Raw genomic sequence first — 15,626 nt, forward strand, 5'->3', positions numbered from 1 at the left:
AGTGAAGATGGCTCCCTGACAAGCAGCAAACTGTTATAGGAATAGATGTTTCGATGATCGCAGACTTTCAAGGATAATAAGTGACTCCTTGATTTGTTGGATATCTGTGGCTAATCTGACGGGACCTCAATTATGAAATAGAGCGTCTTTCATCACAATTCACTATTATCAACAAGGTGATCCGAATTCTCGTCCATAAATCAGAAAGGAACCCTGATGGTTTATGTACAACATCATTTGTTCTAATGTGTCCAGTCGAGCTCTGGGCCCAAAAGTTCTATGACGCGCGAAATACAAACTCCACAGCAACTTAGACTACCCAAAAGAAACCGGAAGCAGCACTCTCCGCCTTTACTCAAGATTCCAGAATGCATGGAGATCAAATGATTGTTCAAAGATACCACAAGGCAATACGTTTACAAGGGTTACTTTTTATGGCGGAGGCTATACTCAATTGAGTTTGAGGGGTAGCTGGGCGCCCCCGGACTCAGCTCGCTTATAGGCTCAGTGATTGCAGAATCTATCATGCAATCCGGGGTAACACTAAATTTGAATATTTGCCCAGCCCTTGTATGATTTGCTCGTATGTCCTCATCCTGTTGATGGAGATACAGGGCTCGCATTTGTGGTAATCTTGTGGGGAAGTAAGTCTTCCATGGTTCTAGATTTGTAGTGAAACGCAAATCACATTTAGTGCTCTCAATTTTTCATTTCAGTTGTATTACTGTTAGCAGCTGTTTAGATCTCTCCCAATGTTCATGGATAGCGCGAAGCCAAAACTGGGAAAGTTTTTCATCTTCACGATTGGCTGTTCCGATCGTGATTCATTACTGGTTTGAGATAATCTCGAAACACTCTAACGACCTTCGAAGTGTGAGACCTCCCTTCATCAACTCAATACTCATTTTTGACTGGAAATCCACATTTGCGAAGGGCGGATTCTCTTCCGCAAATGCAGGATAAATGACATTATTGGGCGGATAATTTGAACGAGTGGCACTTTGCTAAGTATAGTAGTGCGCATGCAGTGAACGAAATAGATTGCACATCAAATTCCTTCAAGTACTCGGTACAGCATCTTCAAATTTTCAATACAATACTTTTTGATGTCTAAATTTGATCAAAAAACAACCATGTTGAAGTGCAAATGCTGAATAATGAGTCAGCTCAGGCTTCATTATGTTTATTGGGTGAGTGGGTACTCCTCAGAACTTCATGTACAGTTGAATTTGTCAAACGGGTTTTCGAGAGCTTTCCTCGCTATCAAAATGGTCAAAAATCAAGCTTCACAAGCTCTTGAGTGTCGATTATCTTTGATTGAACTTACCAGACAGTTTTCACCAAAGAGGGCCTTTTGATGGGTTAGAGCACAATCAATTGTTTACATTCTGGAAGTCCCCAAATCATTCCCGTTTGATCATATGGCACATGAATATCATATTCTTGTATTGTATTAAATTATCGCGATTTTTTGAAGATGGAAAATGACCTGCTCGTCGCTTACTCTGATTCAAGCAACAATATCGCGCTCGGGATTGTCCAGAAAATCCGAACACCAAGCCCGCTAAAGTAAGATGAAACTTAATGACAGCTCTGCTTCCCAATTGAAGCTGAATCAACTAGTTCATTCATTTTGATGTATTTTAAACCAAGAAATAAGAGTTTTTGGTCCATTTGATTGTTGCCATTGCAACTTACTCCAAGAACACTTCGTTGTTTCGATATTAAATCGATTGAAGTAAAGAAACTTTATGTTTGATTGATCTGGCAATCGCATGCCGAGTTGAGATCTTGAAATAACATATCATCTCCATGATTGGCAATGCAGAATGCACGAAATCGATTGGCGATACAAGGGTGATGATCAGAGACCTCGGCTTTTCTACGCATACAGTTCATTCCATTTGGGGCGAAAGAGACATGAAAGGGTGGCAAATATAGGGTTACAATTATCATCGAATCGTCAATCGTCAGGGCTCAAATTGCTTCTGGATTTTGGACTTCATGGCCACGTTCAAGCCGCCATCTTTCATTGGACGGGGTATACAAGAGGCGGCATGACGTGGATCCAAATCGACCATTTGCTCCCTTCTTGGTACTAGTACCTGCAGCTAGCTGAATAATACCCCTCCTTGAAGATATCAGAATCACACACCATAAGAAAATCCATATATATAGGCACAGTTCACCTCATCATGACTACTTCGTTCACACCTTTCAAGTCTTCTGCCTTTCAGTAGGGACGAGACTTGCACCATACAGACAATGGCGTCTTATAGAATTGTGTTACTTCTTATACACTTGTTTTGCAGATCATCTGCGCAGACTTTACAAAATGCCAATTGTAGAGCGCTGCCTGAAGACCAATCATGGCCATCTGCAACAGAGTGGAATAATCTCAACAATACAGTCAATGGTAGGCTAATACGCACGGTGCCCATCGCAAGTCCCTGCCATGACTTTAACTACAATGCAACGGAATGTGCATATTTGCAGGTGAACTGGGCGAACCCAAGTCTGCAGTAAGTCCTTCGCAGCGTTAAAATTCATACCATTTGAACTTTCTAACTCTAAATCTAGTTGGAATTCATCTTCCTCCTTGATAGCTCCATATTTTGCGACACTGGGAAATCAGAGCTGCGACCCCGTTTCTTCCGAAAAAAGTCCTTGCCGCTTAGGAAATTTGGTCAATTATGCTGTCAATGTGTCGACACCCAATGATGCCGTTGCTGCTATTCAATTCTCAAAGAATCATAACATACGTTTTGTTATCCGGAATACTGGCCACGAGTAAGTTTCTCTTGCAGGAAACTCCAATGCTATGCTTTAGCTAAAACTATGTCAGCTATCTAGGCAAGTCAACCGGTGCAGGCTCATTAGCTGTTTGGACTCACAACTTGAAGAATATATCATTTTCTGACTGGAACTCCGACTATTTTACCGGAAAGGCCATGAAGATTGGAGCTGGTATTCAAGGATTTGAAGCATTAAAGTCTGCTCATGATGCAGGTTTCGTAACGGTAGGTGGTGAGTGTCCTACAGTTGGAATTGCCGGAGGATACACACAAGGAGGTGGTCATTCAGCACTCTCTAGCAGTTTTGGTATGGGTGCCGATCAAGCGCTTTCCTGGGAAGTTGTAACGGCCGGTGGTGACGTAGTCACTGCCTCACGAACCGAAAACAAAGACCTTTATTGGGCTTTGAGTGGCGGTGGTGGAGGGACATATGGAGTCATTCTATCTCTCATCGTGAGAGTATATCCTGATACAGTAGTCAGCGGTGCCTCTTTAGCATTTTCAGCAACCGGCAGCAACACGAGCATTGAAGCTTTCTGGAATGGCGTCGAAGCCTTTCATAATCATCTTCCTGAAATGGTCGATGCAGGAACTATGGTTGGCTATGGGGCTTCGTCTTCAGCTTTTCGAATTATTGGTATGACAGCATATAATAAGACTGAAGCTGACGTCCAAACTCTCTTGGCCAATTTCACCAACAAACTCACAACTCTTGGTATCAATTTTACTGTGGCGTACACACAGTACCCAACATATCTTGAACACTACAATCAATATCTTGGGCCTCTCCCTTATGGCCCTTGGGGTGGGCCAGGAGTCAATACCGGTGGTGGTCGATTGATATCAAGAAGTGTCGTCCAGGAGAATAATAAAGCTTTTGTCGCAACTATTCGTAATGTCACAAATGCGGGTATCCTTTATACAGGCGTAGCTCTGAACGTCTCATCTCCTCACATTACATCTACTGCCGATAATGCTTTACTCCCAGCTTGGCGTGATGCCCTCATCCATGTCATCTTGACTACACCATGGAACTATTCTGCGCCAAATTCTGAGATGGTGGCTGCTCAATACCATATGATAGATGAGATTATCCCACAATTCGAAGTGCTCACTCCTGGGGGAGGAACTTACCTAAACGAAGGTAATTTCCGACAGCCAAATTGGCAGCAAACTTTCTACGGGAAGAATTACCGCAATTTACTAGGCATAAAAACCAAGTGGGATCCAGATCAACTGTTCTACGCCACAACTGCAGTGGGTAGTGAGGCATGGAGTATAGCGGCAGATGGTAGAATGTGTCGGACAAGTAACACGACCACCTCAGCACTAACACTGCTAAGTGATGGTAAGAGGTCTAAGCGGGTTGCAAATTAAGTACCATTTTAGTCCAATAGAGAGGCAGCAAAGAAGTATTTTGCAGCTGTTTTCCTCTGAGAGAAATAGTTTTTTGACTTTGAATCGTAAAATTAGTCGTACCGATCTTATCTTTAATCCGAACAACATCTTGCCTATTGAAACAAAGCGGGTATTACAGCAACTAGCAAATGGACTTGAGCACAGTAGTACTCGCTTTCATATCATTATATGTTCCATTATTTCGTGTTGTGGTATCAAAAGTCTCTCGAGTTAAGTTCCCATGGTCATTATTTCCTACTCTTTTGGTCAGCAAGCCCCCGTGAATGGTCAAGTGCGATGGAAGATCCATACCACACATCTCTTGAAAACCCTCTTCACAACCCCATTTTTCTTTCTCTCTCTTTCCTCCCTCTCATCGTCTTCTATTCTCCGTCTCGCATCCCTCAATATCTGCTCCTGCTCGCGCCCAACCATAATCTTTCTAATCAAACTCTCAATTAGATCCTCACAATTCTCCCCTTCTTTTGCAGAGCACTCTGAGAACCCGCAATTTAGCCTTTTAGCTAATGCCTTACCATCCTCGGTCTTGACACTTCTTTTTTCCCACATATCACTCATAGTCCCGACTACGTCCACATATAACCCCTTTTTTTCTGGAACCTTCACAAGTTTCACGGCAGTCCATAGGGCTTCTAGAACAGAGAAGGATTCGGGCGAACAGATTGAATACATCAATATTATCCCATCGGCATGTCTAATCAGTAGCTCTAAAAAGCCGGCATATCGATCATCGTAATTTAATTCTTTAATCTCTACGATCAATTGTTCGGAATCGATAGTCATGTATGTTTGATGACTATCATCAAGAGTTGGATCGTAGATAAAACTGGGCCCACGGAAATCATTATAAACAATCTATCTTCCTGTCAACTCCCCCTCTCACGAAGTCTTAAAGATTCGGGGCCTTACCCTATTCTTCAGGCTAGCTTTCCCTGACCCAGCATTTCCCAAAAACAAAATATTGTATCGTCTTTTCCTAGGCGTCGGTCTGGAAGACATCAGATTTTGCTGTGGATGATTCATTTTCGGCTCGGAATCTGGGACCGGCCAGTCTTGACTTTGTATCTTCAAAAAATCATGATCGGAGCGCACGACAAGATTCATTATCTATTATCTAGAATATGCAGTAGGATTTTTATGAGTAGATAGGCGCAGTATCGTGGCTGTGGGGATAGTGATTAACGTTGCATTAGTATGCGAGTGCGGATGCTAGTAAGTGGGGGCATAGCCACAATTCCGTCTCGTATTGGTGCTTCAATAATTGTTCTTGCATATATGATCTATCTTTGGATATTTGTATTGACAACCGACAGCATATCTGTATCGCCAATCGTGTGTTAGGGAAGACTTCAATTGTCACGTACTGCTCCATGCCGGGGCTATCACACACACAGTTCTACCGCATTCCCGGCCCCTGAGACGCCCTGCTGACGACACGGATTTATCAGCTCTTCATGCAAAGACTGTCGCCATTTTATTTGAACTCATATCACTTGTAGTTTCCGTTGTAGAGTGGTTGCATTGCTAGAGCATTATTACTGTAGTAGTGATGCAACATTATGTAGAAAGTCGGTTAGACGACCTGAATGTCGAGGATCTTTGGGATTCAAGTTAGAAAGACTCGTCCTTTAAGATTAGGAAGACTAAGCTTACTCCTCATCCATAACCTCGTAAAGAAGGTCTGTCATTCTTTGATTTTCGTTGTTCGTCACAACTAGCTGTAACAGGTTGAGTATTCTTGAATCGAAGTCGGTCTTTGCAACATACATTCGGCATGTTCAGCATTACCTGCTCTGGGTAATTGCTGTTGATAAAGACTTTGTAGCATCGATAGATGAGGAATTCTTCCGATTTGTATTTCTTCGAATTCATTGAAAATGCGTTTGATTACAATGGGCAACGGCTGACTAGTTTCTTCTACCAAAAGAAATAGCGGTATGGTCGCTTTCCAAGTGGTCCGATGCCTAAATGATGATTTTCAGCAGTCCCAGTAGATTTGTTACTCGAGGGGACCTCGATAGTGTAGAACACAATTCCATAGTGAAAGGCTTTGAATCATCAATTTAATCAGGTCTTTTTAAGATACATGCATCTTAGTTGGGATGTTCAGTTCTTTTGAGTCTGCAATTTAATCAATTCAATCAATTCATGGCGAAAAAATTTGAACATATTTATTAAAAATTGCTAGGGTCGATGAAGCAAAGATTTCATATTTGCTTTGTTTAATCACTTCTATGACCAGATTTCGCAAACGTTATCTACGTGCTGAAACATGGTACTCCGGAATCCGCGACACACAAGACTGATCAGTGAGGATAGTTGACATGTTTTTATTCGCATGTATGGATTCAAAGTTTCATCTGACAATAATGGAGTCTCGTTTGGTGCAAGAGAACAAAGAAAGTACAGCGACAGACTAGGCATAAATTACCAGATGGTATGAGCTGGTTAGAAAGAAATCTCGAACTTTCGAACATAGATATTTTATATGGTATAAAGACTCCTCTATACTTCTCCTGATCTTTCTATTGATTTCCAGTCAATTCCAACTATTCACCCACCTATTCGTCATACAAGACTCCTCCATTTGCGATGTCTCACCACGCACACGACGCAAGCGAGCCATGGGAGTACGACTGGGCAGTCGGTCTTGAAGCCATGATTTTCGCTATGTCTGCGTCACTCAAAGACAACTCTCGTTTCAAAAAATATCTTTATGAAAGTGAGATTGCGGGAGAGAAGAAAGGCGCACCTTTACAGATTGAAAAAACGAAGGCGATCTGCCAGAAGTCGAAGGATGATCTCGAGCACGAGCTTGGAGTTGAATGCATCTGTCAGGGCTGTTGGGCCATACTTCAAATGAAAGGGGCAGCAGACAAGAATTTCAAGAACGCGGAAGTCAAAGAGACGAAAGTTGAGAATAAGAAAGCTAATAGGAAGCTGGGGGAGGTGGGGCGTGGTGGATTTAACACAATCATCGGTGGATCTACGGTATCATCCAAGGGGGCCGCAAACGAAGTGACCAATTCACCCAGCGGGCATAATATCCATTCAGACCTCACGACTTCGAATGGTACAAACGAAGAAAACTTCACCAAGTAGACCGCAAACACAAAACAAATCGCGATTAGAGTCAAATATGCTCCATGCCATCAAGAGAACCCAAATCCTCTTACATGCCGCCCGAAGTTCCTAAGAAATGGCACCCGAGGAGATTGGATGCGACTTTGAAGGGTTGGGCTGAAGTTGGAATTGAAGCAGTGGATTACATGAGTATGCATGAGCAAAGATGAACGTTGGAGATTAGGATAGAAACGAAGAAGTCATTCGAGCTCTCTCAATGTGGACATAAAATTAACAGCAACGCGAGAGGACAGCAATGAAAGCACATTTACAATGATCATAATTGCGAGAATCAATCATGAATGAGTACATAAGTTATCACCAGAAAGCTTATTATGGCCATTTCTTTCCCCAATAGTTTCTAGCATAACAAACCACTGTAAGGAGCGTATAAACAATTAGTTTCAATTCACAAAAGAAAACCAAACTGGGGTTATCATTCAGGCATGCCGCTTTCCTTTTCCAAGATTGCCATTGATTAGATCAGAATCTCCCTGGTAATCAACAACAGTAAGCTTGCGAAACATGATTAGCCATAGATATCTTCGGCATATAGAAGTCTCCAAAAGGCATTTGCGTGGTAAATGGCGCAATTATCATGAGAGGACTGAATTGTCCCTTGTTCCAAATCCATAGATGAATCTGCGTAGGTGAAGATATGATGATCAACATCAAACAGAGTAGGACAGCTATGTAAGAGCCCGTATGGGACTGCTCGGAATAAGGAACTCGATTCACTATTGCATCCTCCTCCAACACACAACACATTGACCACTGATCTTTCCGTGACGGTGGAATCCACTGGAATACGGAACTAGGCGTATCCACAAAAAGATGTAGAAATGAAAGATTTACCTTCAGGTTCATTTTGAAAAGTCGTGATATTTGACAGCTGTTTGCTCGAGCTTAATTCAGCCAGTATCTATCAATTGAGCAGCAAAACACGCATATCACGCAACATGTACAAACAGTTCTACTTTCGATGCCATGATCTCTGCTAGAGCTCGAACATATAGTCCAATGTTAGTGACTGATGCTGTTACCAATTCCTCATCCGTTCCGTCTCCAATAGGTCAAGATTTGAACTCTAGTAGCTGGCACTGCAATCTATATTTGATGCAACAGAGAGATATCATCGACTGCAAAGTAGCACAAACAAACCAGACCGTCTTCTCCTTTGAACGTAGAATTTTCCATCCGCATAATGACATTGATAAACAAGGGATCACAACGGCTCCTCGCCAGCTTGAACTTGGGAACACTGTGTCCAAAAAGAAAGTTGCCACTAGCATCAAATCTCTGAAATCTTTCCCAATAGTATCTCCTCTAGGGTCTTTCTAGAAGAAAGGCTTCAAACCTGCATGACGAGGGATACAATACTCAGATATACATACATAACTTTAGAAGTAAATATACACATGGTGCTCAGAAAAATAATCACTGGAGGCATCAATATGCATCCAAGTACATACGATAACTTGATCCATTTGACATAGTATGAATATCGATATCCCGTTCGAGGGTTTTACTAGTATCCAAAGTCCAACGAGCACCATTTTATCGATGGAAAGATTTTTGAAAAAGGATGAAGTTTGTAGTTGGTGATGTCCCCTCGCTTGTAAGATTATAATCTTACCCCACATCCTATACCCTAGCCTTGCATTTTAGCCTTTTGACCCCTAGTAATCACGTCACACATTATTCAAGCTGTTCGCCGTTGACATCTTATTGATGAATTGAGTCCAAACATACATCAACAGCTTCACTCCCTTTAACCTGAAATCTTCACATTCAATCGGATCACAATGGCCACCATTTTTGCTCGTATAGTTCCAAGAACAATTCGTGCATTACCCCGCGCTTCTCCTATTCAGAACTCCTTCCGAGCTCAAGCTGTTGCCCCTCTTTCGCGACGATTCCTGGCCACAAACACTTTACCTGAGCAACCACGATTGAGATTGGGTTCCGAAGGTATGGTCTTTTTGATAACTCAATCTTCCCCAGAAAGCTTGACTTCATCTGTGATTCAATTGAATGTTAACAACTATCCCACACCACAGCACCCAACTTCCAAGCCGAAACAACCCAAGGTCCGATTGATTTCCATAACTTTATCGGCAACAAATGGACAATCTTGTTCTCCCACCCCGCAGACTTTACTCCAGTCTGCACGACCGAACTTGGCGCTTTTGCGAAACTAAAGGACGAATTTGAGAAACGGGATGTGAACATGATTGGGTTGGTATGCTATCATTTCATGACATCTATAGGAACTCGATCCAGCACATTGTATGCTAATATCTGGGTTGGATGGAAATAGTCCGCAGATCCTCTCCCATCCCACAAAGAATGGATTAAAGACATCAACGAAGTTTCTGGGACCACACTACAATTTCCCATCATCGCGGACGCGGACCGCAAAGTAGCTTATCTCTACGATATGCTCGACGCTCAAGACACGACCAACATTGACCAAAAAGGCATTGCATTCACCATTCGTTCCGTCTTTATTATCGATCCTGCCAAAAAGATCAGACTCACAATGATGTACCCAGCTAGCTGTGGGCGAAATACTAAGGAAGTGCTGAGAGTCATTGATAGCTTGCAGACGGCAGATAAGAAAGGCGTCACTACACCCATTGACTGGCAGGTAGGAGATGATGTTATTGTGCCCCCGACAGTCAAGACGGAAGATGCGAGGAAGAAATTTGGAGGGGTTAGAGAGGTCAAGCCTTATTTGAGATTCACAAACGTTGGGCAGTAGGATCCCTGTTATATCTTTGCTATCTTGATACCATTATACGACGGTATAGTCAGGAATGTTTTCCATTACAAATGAGAGCTCATAGCTAAAATCTCACAACTTAATCTGCTCATCAAACTCACCTTACTCGGTGAATAGAAGTCCTAATCTTTAAAAAAGATGACGATAATTCTTATAGAACCTCCGCAGATTACCAGATTACCACGTCTCTTGTCTCAGGTGGCCATACTGCATCAAATTTCTGGAAGTATGCAACACGTTTGAGTGAGCCACACCCGAACTCCATCAAATTCAACCCCAGGCAGATTCTTCGCTCCATTCCATCTCTCATCTGCTTCAACAGCACCAAAGTGCATTCTTTCGTTGAACTTCAAGATTTGATGGTAGTCTTGCGACGCTCATATCCTAACAAAAGGGCCCAGTTATTTTTCCTTAAATCCAATTTTGCATCAGCGTAAAACGTTCCTAATGCCAACCCGTTGTAGACTGCGACGTTTTCTCTAAATGGACTTACGAAGCAAGAAATATCAATCTTGAGGAGATGACCCTTGACAGTGATTGATCCACTTTTCACTGGCCCACAGCGGTGGGAGACGAAGTCTTTGTGGGCAGCTACCAACATTGCATCCCCTAAAACATCTGTGTCCTCGGAATCCGGACAAGATTAATAACCGAGTGGTAAATATTCTGTTGGCATTTTAGTGCCCTTGAAAGCCACGGGAGCATAACTGAAGAGGGTATGACACGATGCCCATGACCATGAAAGAGCGCTATATCTGGAATCAGCCGGCATCGTGGAGCGACGAACACATCCACAATTAGGTCGAATGAGGCAACCAGCACAAGGCTTGCGGAAAGTCGCGCGCCAAAGGCCTGCAAGGTATGTATCTCCTATGATTAATCCGAGCTAATACGCCAAACCAGCAACTACCGGGAGCTTATCTTTTCTACGCAATATTTGCTTTCCGAAATATACCTCTAGCATTTGGTACCAGGTGTCTATTCCTCGGGGAAAATAGAATTGCTTTCATCCTTTGTTTAGAGCTAGGTAAGGAAAGGAAGCAAGCTTAGTACCAACAAAGATATCAAGATCCCCTGCATCTTTCGCTGGGTTTTCGTCAGATCTTTTGGTCATGCGAAATTGGAAGTGCATGCCAACAGGTGAGTATATCAGCATCCGAGCCGCCAAAATGCTTTCTTGAAGTACCCAGGCCCTGCAAAAAAGTGGACATGGTAGAGAAATACCCACTTCCCCGGTTGCGTGTCCGCTTTGATACACGGTCGAATCCACACAGATCTCGCTATAGTCTTTCTCTTCGAGCGAAGAACATGGCCAAGTTCAACACTCAATCTCTCGGATAAGCAACCGCTATCTCCGTCAAGCGCTACTGCAGCGGCGATGTTGAATTTAGCGTTATTGTAGACGAAGCACATTTTGGGCGATGCTTCAATCCAATCTTCATCGGAGTCCTGAATATCGCAAAGCGAATCGATCCATAAATATCGCATTTGTAGTTCTCGGGTTACGCCGGCAGCGTCTGCATATGTCTTTTTCAAACTGTTAAACGGGATTGTGTATTCCCTTTCATTCAATGTGTCTTTCTTGGTTGACAAGTGCGTCGATTTACCCCAGCAGTGGCTCAAAGTGACGTACTGCTAGTCCTCCCCAGTTTTCATATCAGAAGGCTAAGCTCCATGAGTGTCTATAAGACGTGGCACACTGAGATCACAGCTTTGATCGGGATACCCAAGGTCGATCAGCCTTGATGGAAGGCTCTTAGAATTGAACCGTACGCGACATCCAGAATAATCTTCCGAGCATTCTCTGAGCCATTGTCTTGCCATGTCAACTGTGGTTGATGCCATGGATCAGGTGCTTGGTAATATTTCAAAGGCCAAATCTTATACTTGTCTCCCTACACGTAGAGTTATAACAAAGCCCTCCATACATAACCATTGCATTCCGCCCACGAAGAAGCTTAAAGCTGAAGTACAGATCATGAGAATTCTCTAGTGAGAATTTGCGCCATGACTCCAGATTCAAGTAATGATCGCCGTTCAAAAATCTCAATAACATGTGGCATAATCGGCAACTCTTATCAGCCGAAAGCTAGAGGCTAGAGGCTAACTAGATTGTTTTGATGATGTAAATGAAGTTTCCATCCATTCCATGAGATTAGCCAGCTTAACTAATTCTAGGGCTTTGAAGCTTGGATTATCACCTTGGAAGTGATCCAAGTACGAAATCTTTTACACTTTGCGCATAATGGCATGGTAATCATGTATGAAATATGACTTTGCAAGAATAAATGCCATAACTCGGTGCAAATATCTGTATGTAGCGGTAAAGAAAACTCGAGAAACAACGGAGCTTCATAGGTTGCTGTGAAAAGAAATTCTGATGTACCACGATGCCAAATTACATGCCGGAGGGAGCACGATGTCTATGCGATGGAACGATCGTACAACGAGAAATTCAAACAGTATAAGAAGATTAATTATCCATCTCAAAGCCTCGTCAAATTGAAGATGATAGGTCACTGATAGATCTGTGAACTGTTCGAAAAGGGCAATCATGATATTAAAATGCTTGGTAACCAGTCCTTTTGAGGCTGACCAGGATCTCTTTTCCCGGATCTCGTAGAATGCTTCCGAATAGCGAATCATTCGACTGGAAAGTTCACACCGGGAGGTACAAGAGCCTTCAGCGGGGAAAGCCTCGTGGATAATGGAGAAAAAAGAAACCAAATACTGATTCTTTGCTTCTTTTTCTGCAACATAGATTCTGGGTTTCGATTTTTTTAATCAAGCAGCAGGGATGATAGATATCGATCTCCGGAATTTTTTGGATGCCTGTTAGTTTTCTCATGTGCTACCAGTGATAGAACTCCATGTGTGCCAGAAACTGCTCAACCTAACTCGTCTTGTTTAAATCCCATATTCAATCTGTTCACGAGAATCTCGAATCCGTGTCAGAAGTGCAATAAAAGCGATGTAACTGATTCATTCTAGCCTTTCTCCACCAGCTGAGACGTATCATTTGTCAAGCGTTGTTCGAGAAAAAAATAGCGGCTTCGGTGAGATTTGCTAAAGTGGATGTGGGCGCACGCGTAGAAGCTCCTCCTCCATGGCTGCATGATCGAAAATTAGAGTTCATGCATTTTCCCTGCGTTCGACTGAACTTACTAATCTTGTCTCCGGTGAGCATGTACAATAGTTGTCCTGGATTTTGTGTCTTTGATGAGGCCTTTGTATTTTTCATCTTCGATTATATTTGGCTCTCTAGCCTTTTAACCAACTCCGGATCGAAATCTACTGAACCGACGAAAGAACGCTTCTTTAATACAACAAGACGTTTAATTGATATAATTTCAGCCTCGAATGAGAAAGCGGGGACGGATTCCAAAACCTCGTGGCCTTACTAGAGATGCCGGTGGGGGTCAGTAGTCTGGATGAAGTCATCTAGCAACCGTTAAGCTAGAATGCTAGCGCCAAGCTGGTAGTATTAGCGTGAAGCTTGGCATTGGATAGATAGTAGGGTTAAGATTGAAGATATGAATAAGGTGAATTGTAGAATAAAGTGCCCCAATTGGCAGTGCGAAGAGTGTGAGGGTTGGAGAAGCTTTCTGATGCACCATCTTATCTCATTTCATGAAGACGCTATTCTACTACGTACATGAGCTTCAAATGTTAACACCGATCTTGTAATCACCAACTCTAAAGAAAATTAGTAAACTCCCAAGCACTATTAGCGCAACAGCTACACTAGAAATAGTCTACTTTGTTTTCATGATGATCACCATTTCCAACTTGTCAACTACTTGGTGGATGTTAGTTTGACTTCAGTATTAAACTATGACGTTTACGGCTTCCAGACGAGGATAAGAAGTTTCATAAACTCTCCGTGGATTTTATTCTATTTCTAGAGACCACTTTCCATGTTTCTTCCCTAAAAAGAGACAAATGGGATAAGAATTGCTTCAAGAATCATCATTTTGAAGAAGAATACATAGTAATCATGACGACACATAGCAACAGTCGCTCTCAATATACTCGTAAGTAACTTCTTTTCACATGCATTCCCAAGAACAAATGGTTCTCGCAATATCAAAATGAAATGACTAACACATAAACTAGCCTTAGCCACCGCATCCGATGCTTCAATCGAGGATGACCCGTCTAATCTTGCAGTACTTGTGAAAGATGCCCGATCTTCAAGTCTCGATTCCTCATCTTCGACTACTGATGTAGAGAAAGCCAAAGTTGCGAACAAAGACGAGGAAATGGGAGATTTGAGAGAACTCGCCGCTTACCGCCAAGAGATACCGATGTTATCTTTGATGGGGACTCTGACGCTGATGTCGAGCCCGTATCCAAATCAGTTTTTGAGACCGATTCTATGATACCAGTAGGGGACAAAGGCAAAGAACTGAGCGAATCACAAAAATTATTGAAGGAAGGTAAATCCGCTATTGCACTTGAATCTAATGGAGAAGAGCAATTTGAGTCTGAATCTCGACCTCAATCTAGTTCTATCAAGTATAGCACAGTGATTGAGAACCAGTCTCCAGTAACAGGCAATGGTGATTTTGATCAGATTAAAGATCCGTATCAACAAGATAATGAAGATTCATCCTCTACTCAGCTCACGCCTAGACCTACAGCCGAATTCGTTGTCGACTCTGACTCCCAATCGATACACCAGATTTCAGCCAAGACAGAAATTGATCGAGACGCCGCAGCTAGCGAGGTCGCAGATGCAACCCACGAAGCCGAGACTGCATCTGAAACAGCTGCGCATTTAGACTCATTGTATCCTATGAATCCATCCGTCGAGCAAGATAATGCAAGACGCAATGCCACTATAAAAGGACTTCAGAAGTCCACTATTACAGCAATTCTCCACATGTTTCTTGCTTTTACACTCATTTTCGCACTCATATACCCTAAGCTTAATCTTCTTCAAGATGTCCGAGCCTACTTCCATAGTCGCCCTTCGACGATGGCGCTGCATTCTATTAGATATTATATTAATAGGCGACTTAGAGTCTCGTGACATCAGATATTGTGATGTGGAAGACATTCCAGACGTTCGATTGATCGAGGTGTTAAAACAATCAAGGTTTCATCGTATAAGAAGTATTGTAACGCCACTTATTGCTTGGATATGGTTTTACATGTTTGCGAATGGGCCTGTGGCCCAGCTCCCGAGTTTTTTTGGGGAAAAGAGCATGCTCAGCAGAGGAACTAGGAGGGACAAACGGTACCGCAAATGCCACCGCAGTTGCATCTGTTGAATCTACCTCGCATACGCTGCTGGAAGCAATCAATGACGCTACGAATGCCACCGTGAAAGCACTCATAAACGCTACGGCTCAGGCTTGAATGGCGCCACACTACTTCGTTGAGGTCTTTCCTAATGGTCGAATCAAGGCATAGGCACAAGGCCTTAGATATAAGTTCTATGAAACTTCTCGTTAATTTACATTGCCCTCTATCCAACTCACATGTTCCGGACTATATAC

The 15,626-nt window shown here is 42.7% G+C and overlaps 6 protein-coding genes across 6 annotated transcripts; 4 read left to right on the forward strand and 2 right to left on the reverse strand.

Moving 5' to 3' along the window:
- Positions 1-2,265: 2,265 nt before the first annotated feature.
- EAF01_011687 (uncharacterized protein) lies at positions 2,266-4,172 on the forward strand (the record flags this gene model as incomplete). The annotated part of the gene is made up of 3 exons (XM_038919945.1): positions 2,266-2,522; positions 2,581-2,790; positions 2,846-4,172. 3 exons carry the CDS (start codon positions 2,266-2,268, stop codon positions 4,170-4,172), a joined length of 1,794 nt encoding a protein of 597 aa, XP_038764649.1.
- Positions 4,173-4,424: 252 nt separating this feature from the next.
- On the reverse strand, positions 4,425-5,237 carry EAF01_011688 (uncharacterized protein; the record flags this gene model as incomplete). The annotated part of the gene is made up of 3 exons (XM_038919946.1): positions 4,425-4,448; positions 4,506-5,069; positions 5,124-5,237. The coding sequence occupies 3 exons, from the start codon at positions 5,235-5,237 to the stop codon at positions 4,425-4,427; spliced, it is 702 nt and encodes a 233-aa protein (XP_038764650.1).
- A 1,569-nt stretch (positions 5,238-6,806) lies between these two features.
- Positions 6,807-7,316, forward strand: EAF01_011689 (uncharacterized protein; the record flags this gene model as incomplete). The annotated part of the gene is made up of 1 exon (XM_038919947.1): positions 6,807-7,316. One exon carries the CDS (start codon positions 6,807-6,809, stop codon positions 7,314-7,316), a length of 510 nt encoding a protein of 169 aa, XP_038764651.1.
- A 1,727-nt stretch (positions 7,317-9,043) lies between these two features.
- EAF01_011690 (uncharacterized protein) lies at positions 9,044-10,298 on the forward strand. The gene is made up of 3 exons (XM_038919948.1): positions 9,044-9,308; positions 9,398-9,579; positions 9,658-10,298. Exons 1-3 carry the CDS (start codon positions 9,143-9,145, stop codon positions 10,099-10,101), a joined length of 792 nt encoding a protein of 263 aa, XP_038764652.1. The 5' UTR covers positions 9,044-9,142; the 3' UTR covers positions 10,102-10,298.
- Positions 10,299-10,471: 173 nt separating this feature from the next.
- EAF01_011691 (uncharacterized protein) lies at positions 10,472-10,894 on the reverse strand (the record flags this gene model as incomplete). Its single annotated transcript, XM_038919949.1, has 2 exons — positions 10,472-10,731; positions 10,774-10,894. The coding sequence occupies 2 exons, from the start codon at positions 10,892-10,894 to the stop codon at positions 10,472-10,474; spliced, it is 381 nt and encodes a 126-aa protein (XP_038764653.1).
- A 3,225-nt stretch (positions 10,895-14,119) lies between these two features.
- On the forward strand, positions 14,120-15,486 carry EAF01_011692 (uncharacterized protein; the record flags this gene model as incomplete). Its single annotated transcript, XM_038919950.1, has 5 exons — positions 14,120-14,156; positions 14,239-14,363; positions 14,468-15,089; positions 15,148-15,296; positions 15,346-15,486. 5 exons carry the CDS (start codon positions 14,120-14,122, stop codon positions 15,484-15,486), a joined length of 1,074 nt encoding a protein of 357 aa, XP_038764654.1.
- Between the last annotated feature and the right edge of the window lie 140 nt (positions 15,487-15,626).

The sequence above is a fragment of the Botrytis porri genome (genome assembly GCF_014898465.1).
Source record: "Botrytis porri strain MUCL 3234 chromosome Unknown BPOR_023, whole genome shotgun sequence".
Lineage (NCBI taxonomy): Eukaryota > Fungi > Ascomycota > Leotiomycetes > Helotiales > Sclerotiniaceae > Botrytis > Botrytis porri.

Bases quoted from the DNA above. Each gene is read 5' to 3' on its own strand.
- EAF01_011690 (XM_038919948.1), top strand. From the start codon at position 9,143: ATGGCCACCATTTTTGCTCGTATAGTTCCAAGAACAATTCGTGCATTA. The intron at 9,309-9,397 runs GTATGGTCTTTT...CCCACACCACAG, and splicing joins ATTGAGATTGGGTTCCGAAG to CACCCAACTTCCAAGCCGAA. The intron at 9,580-9,657 runs GTATGCTATCAT...GGATGGAAATAG, and splicing joins ATGTGAACATGATTGGGTTG to TCCGCAGATCCTCTCCCATC.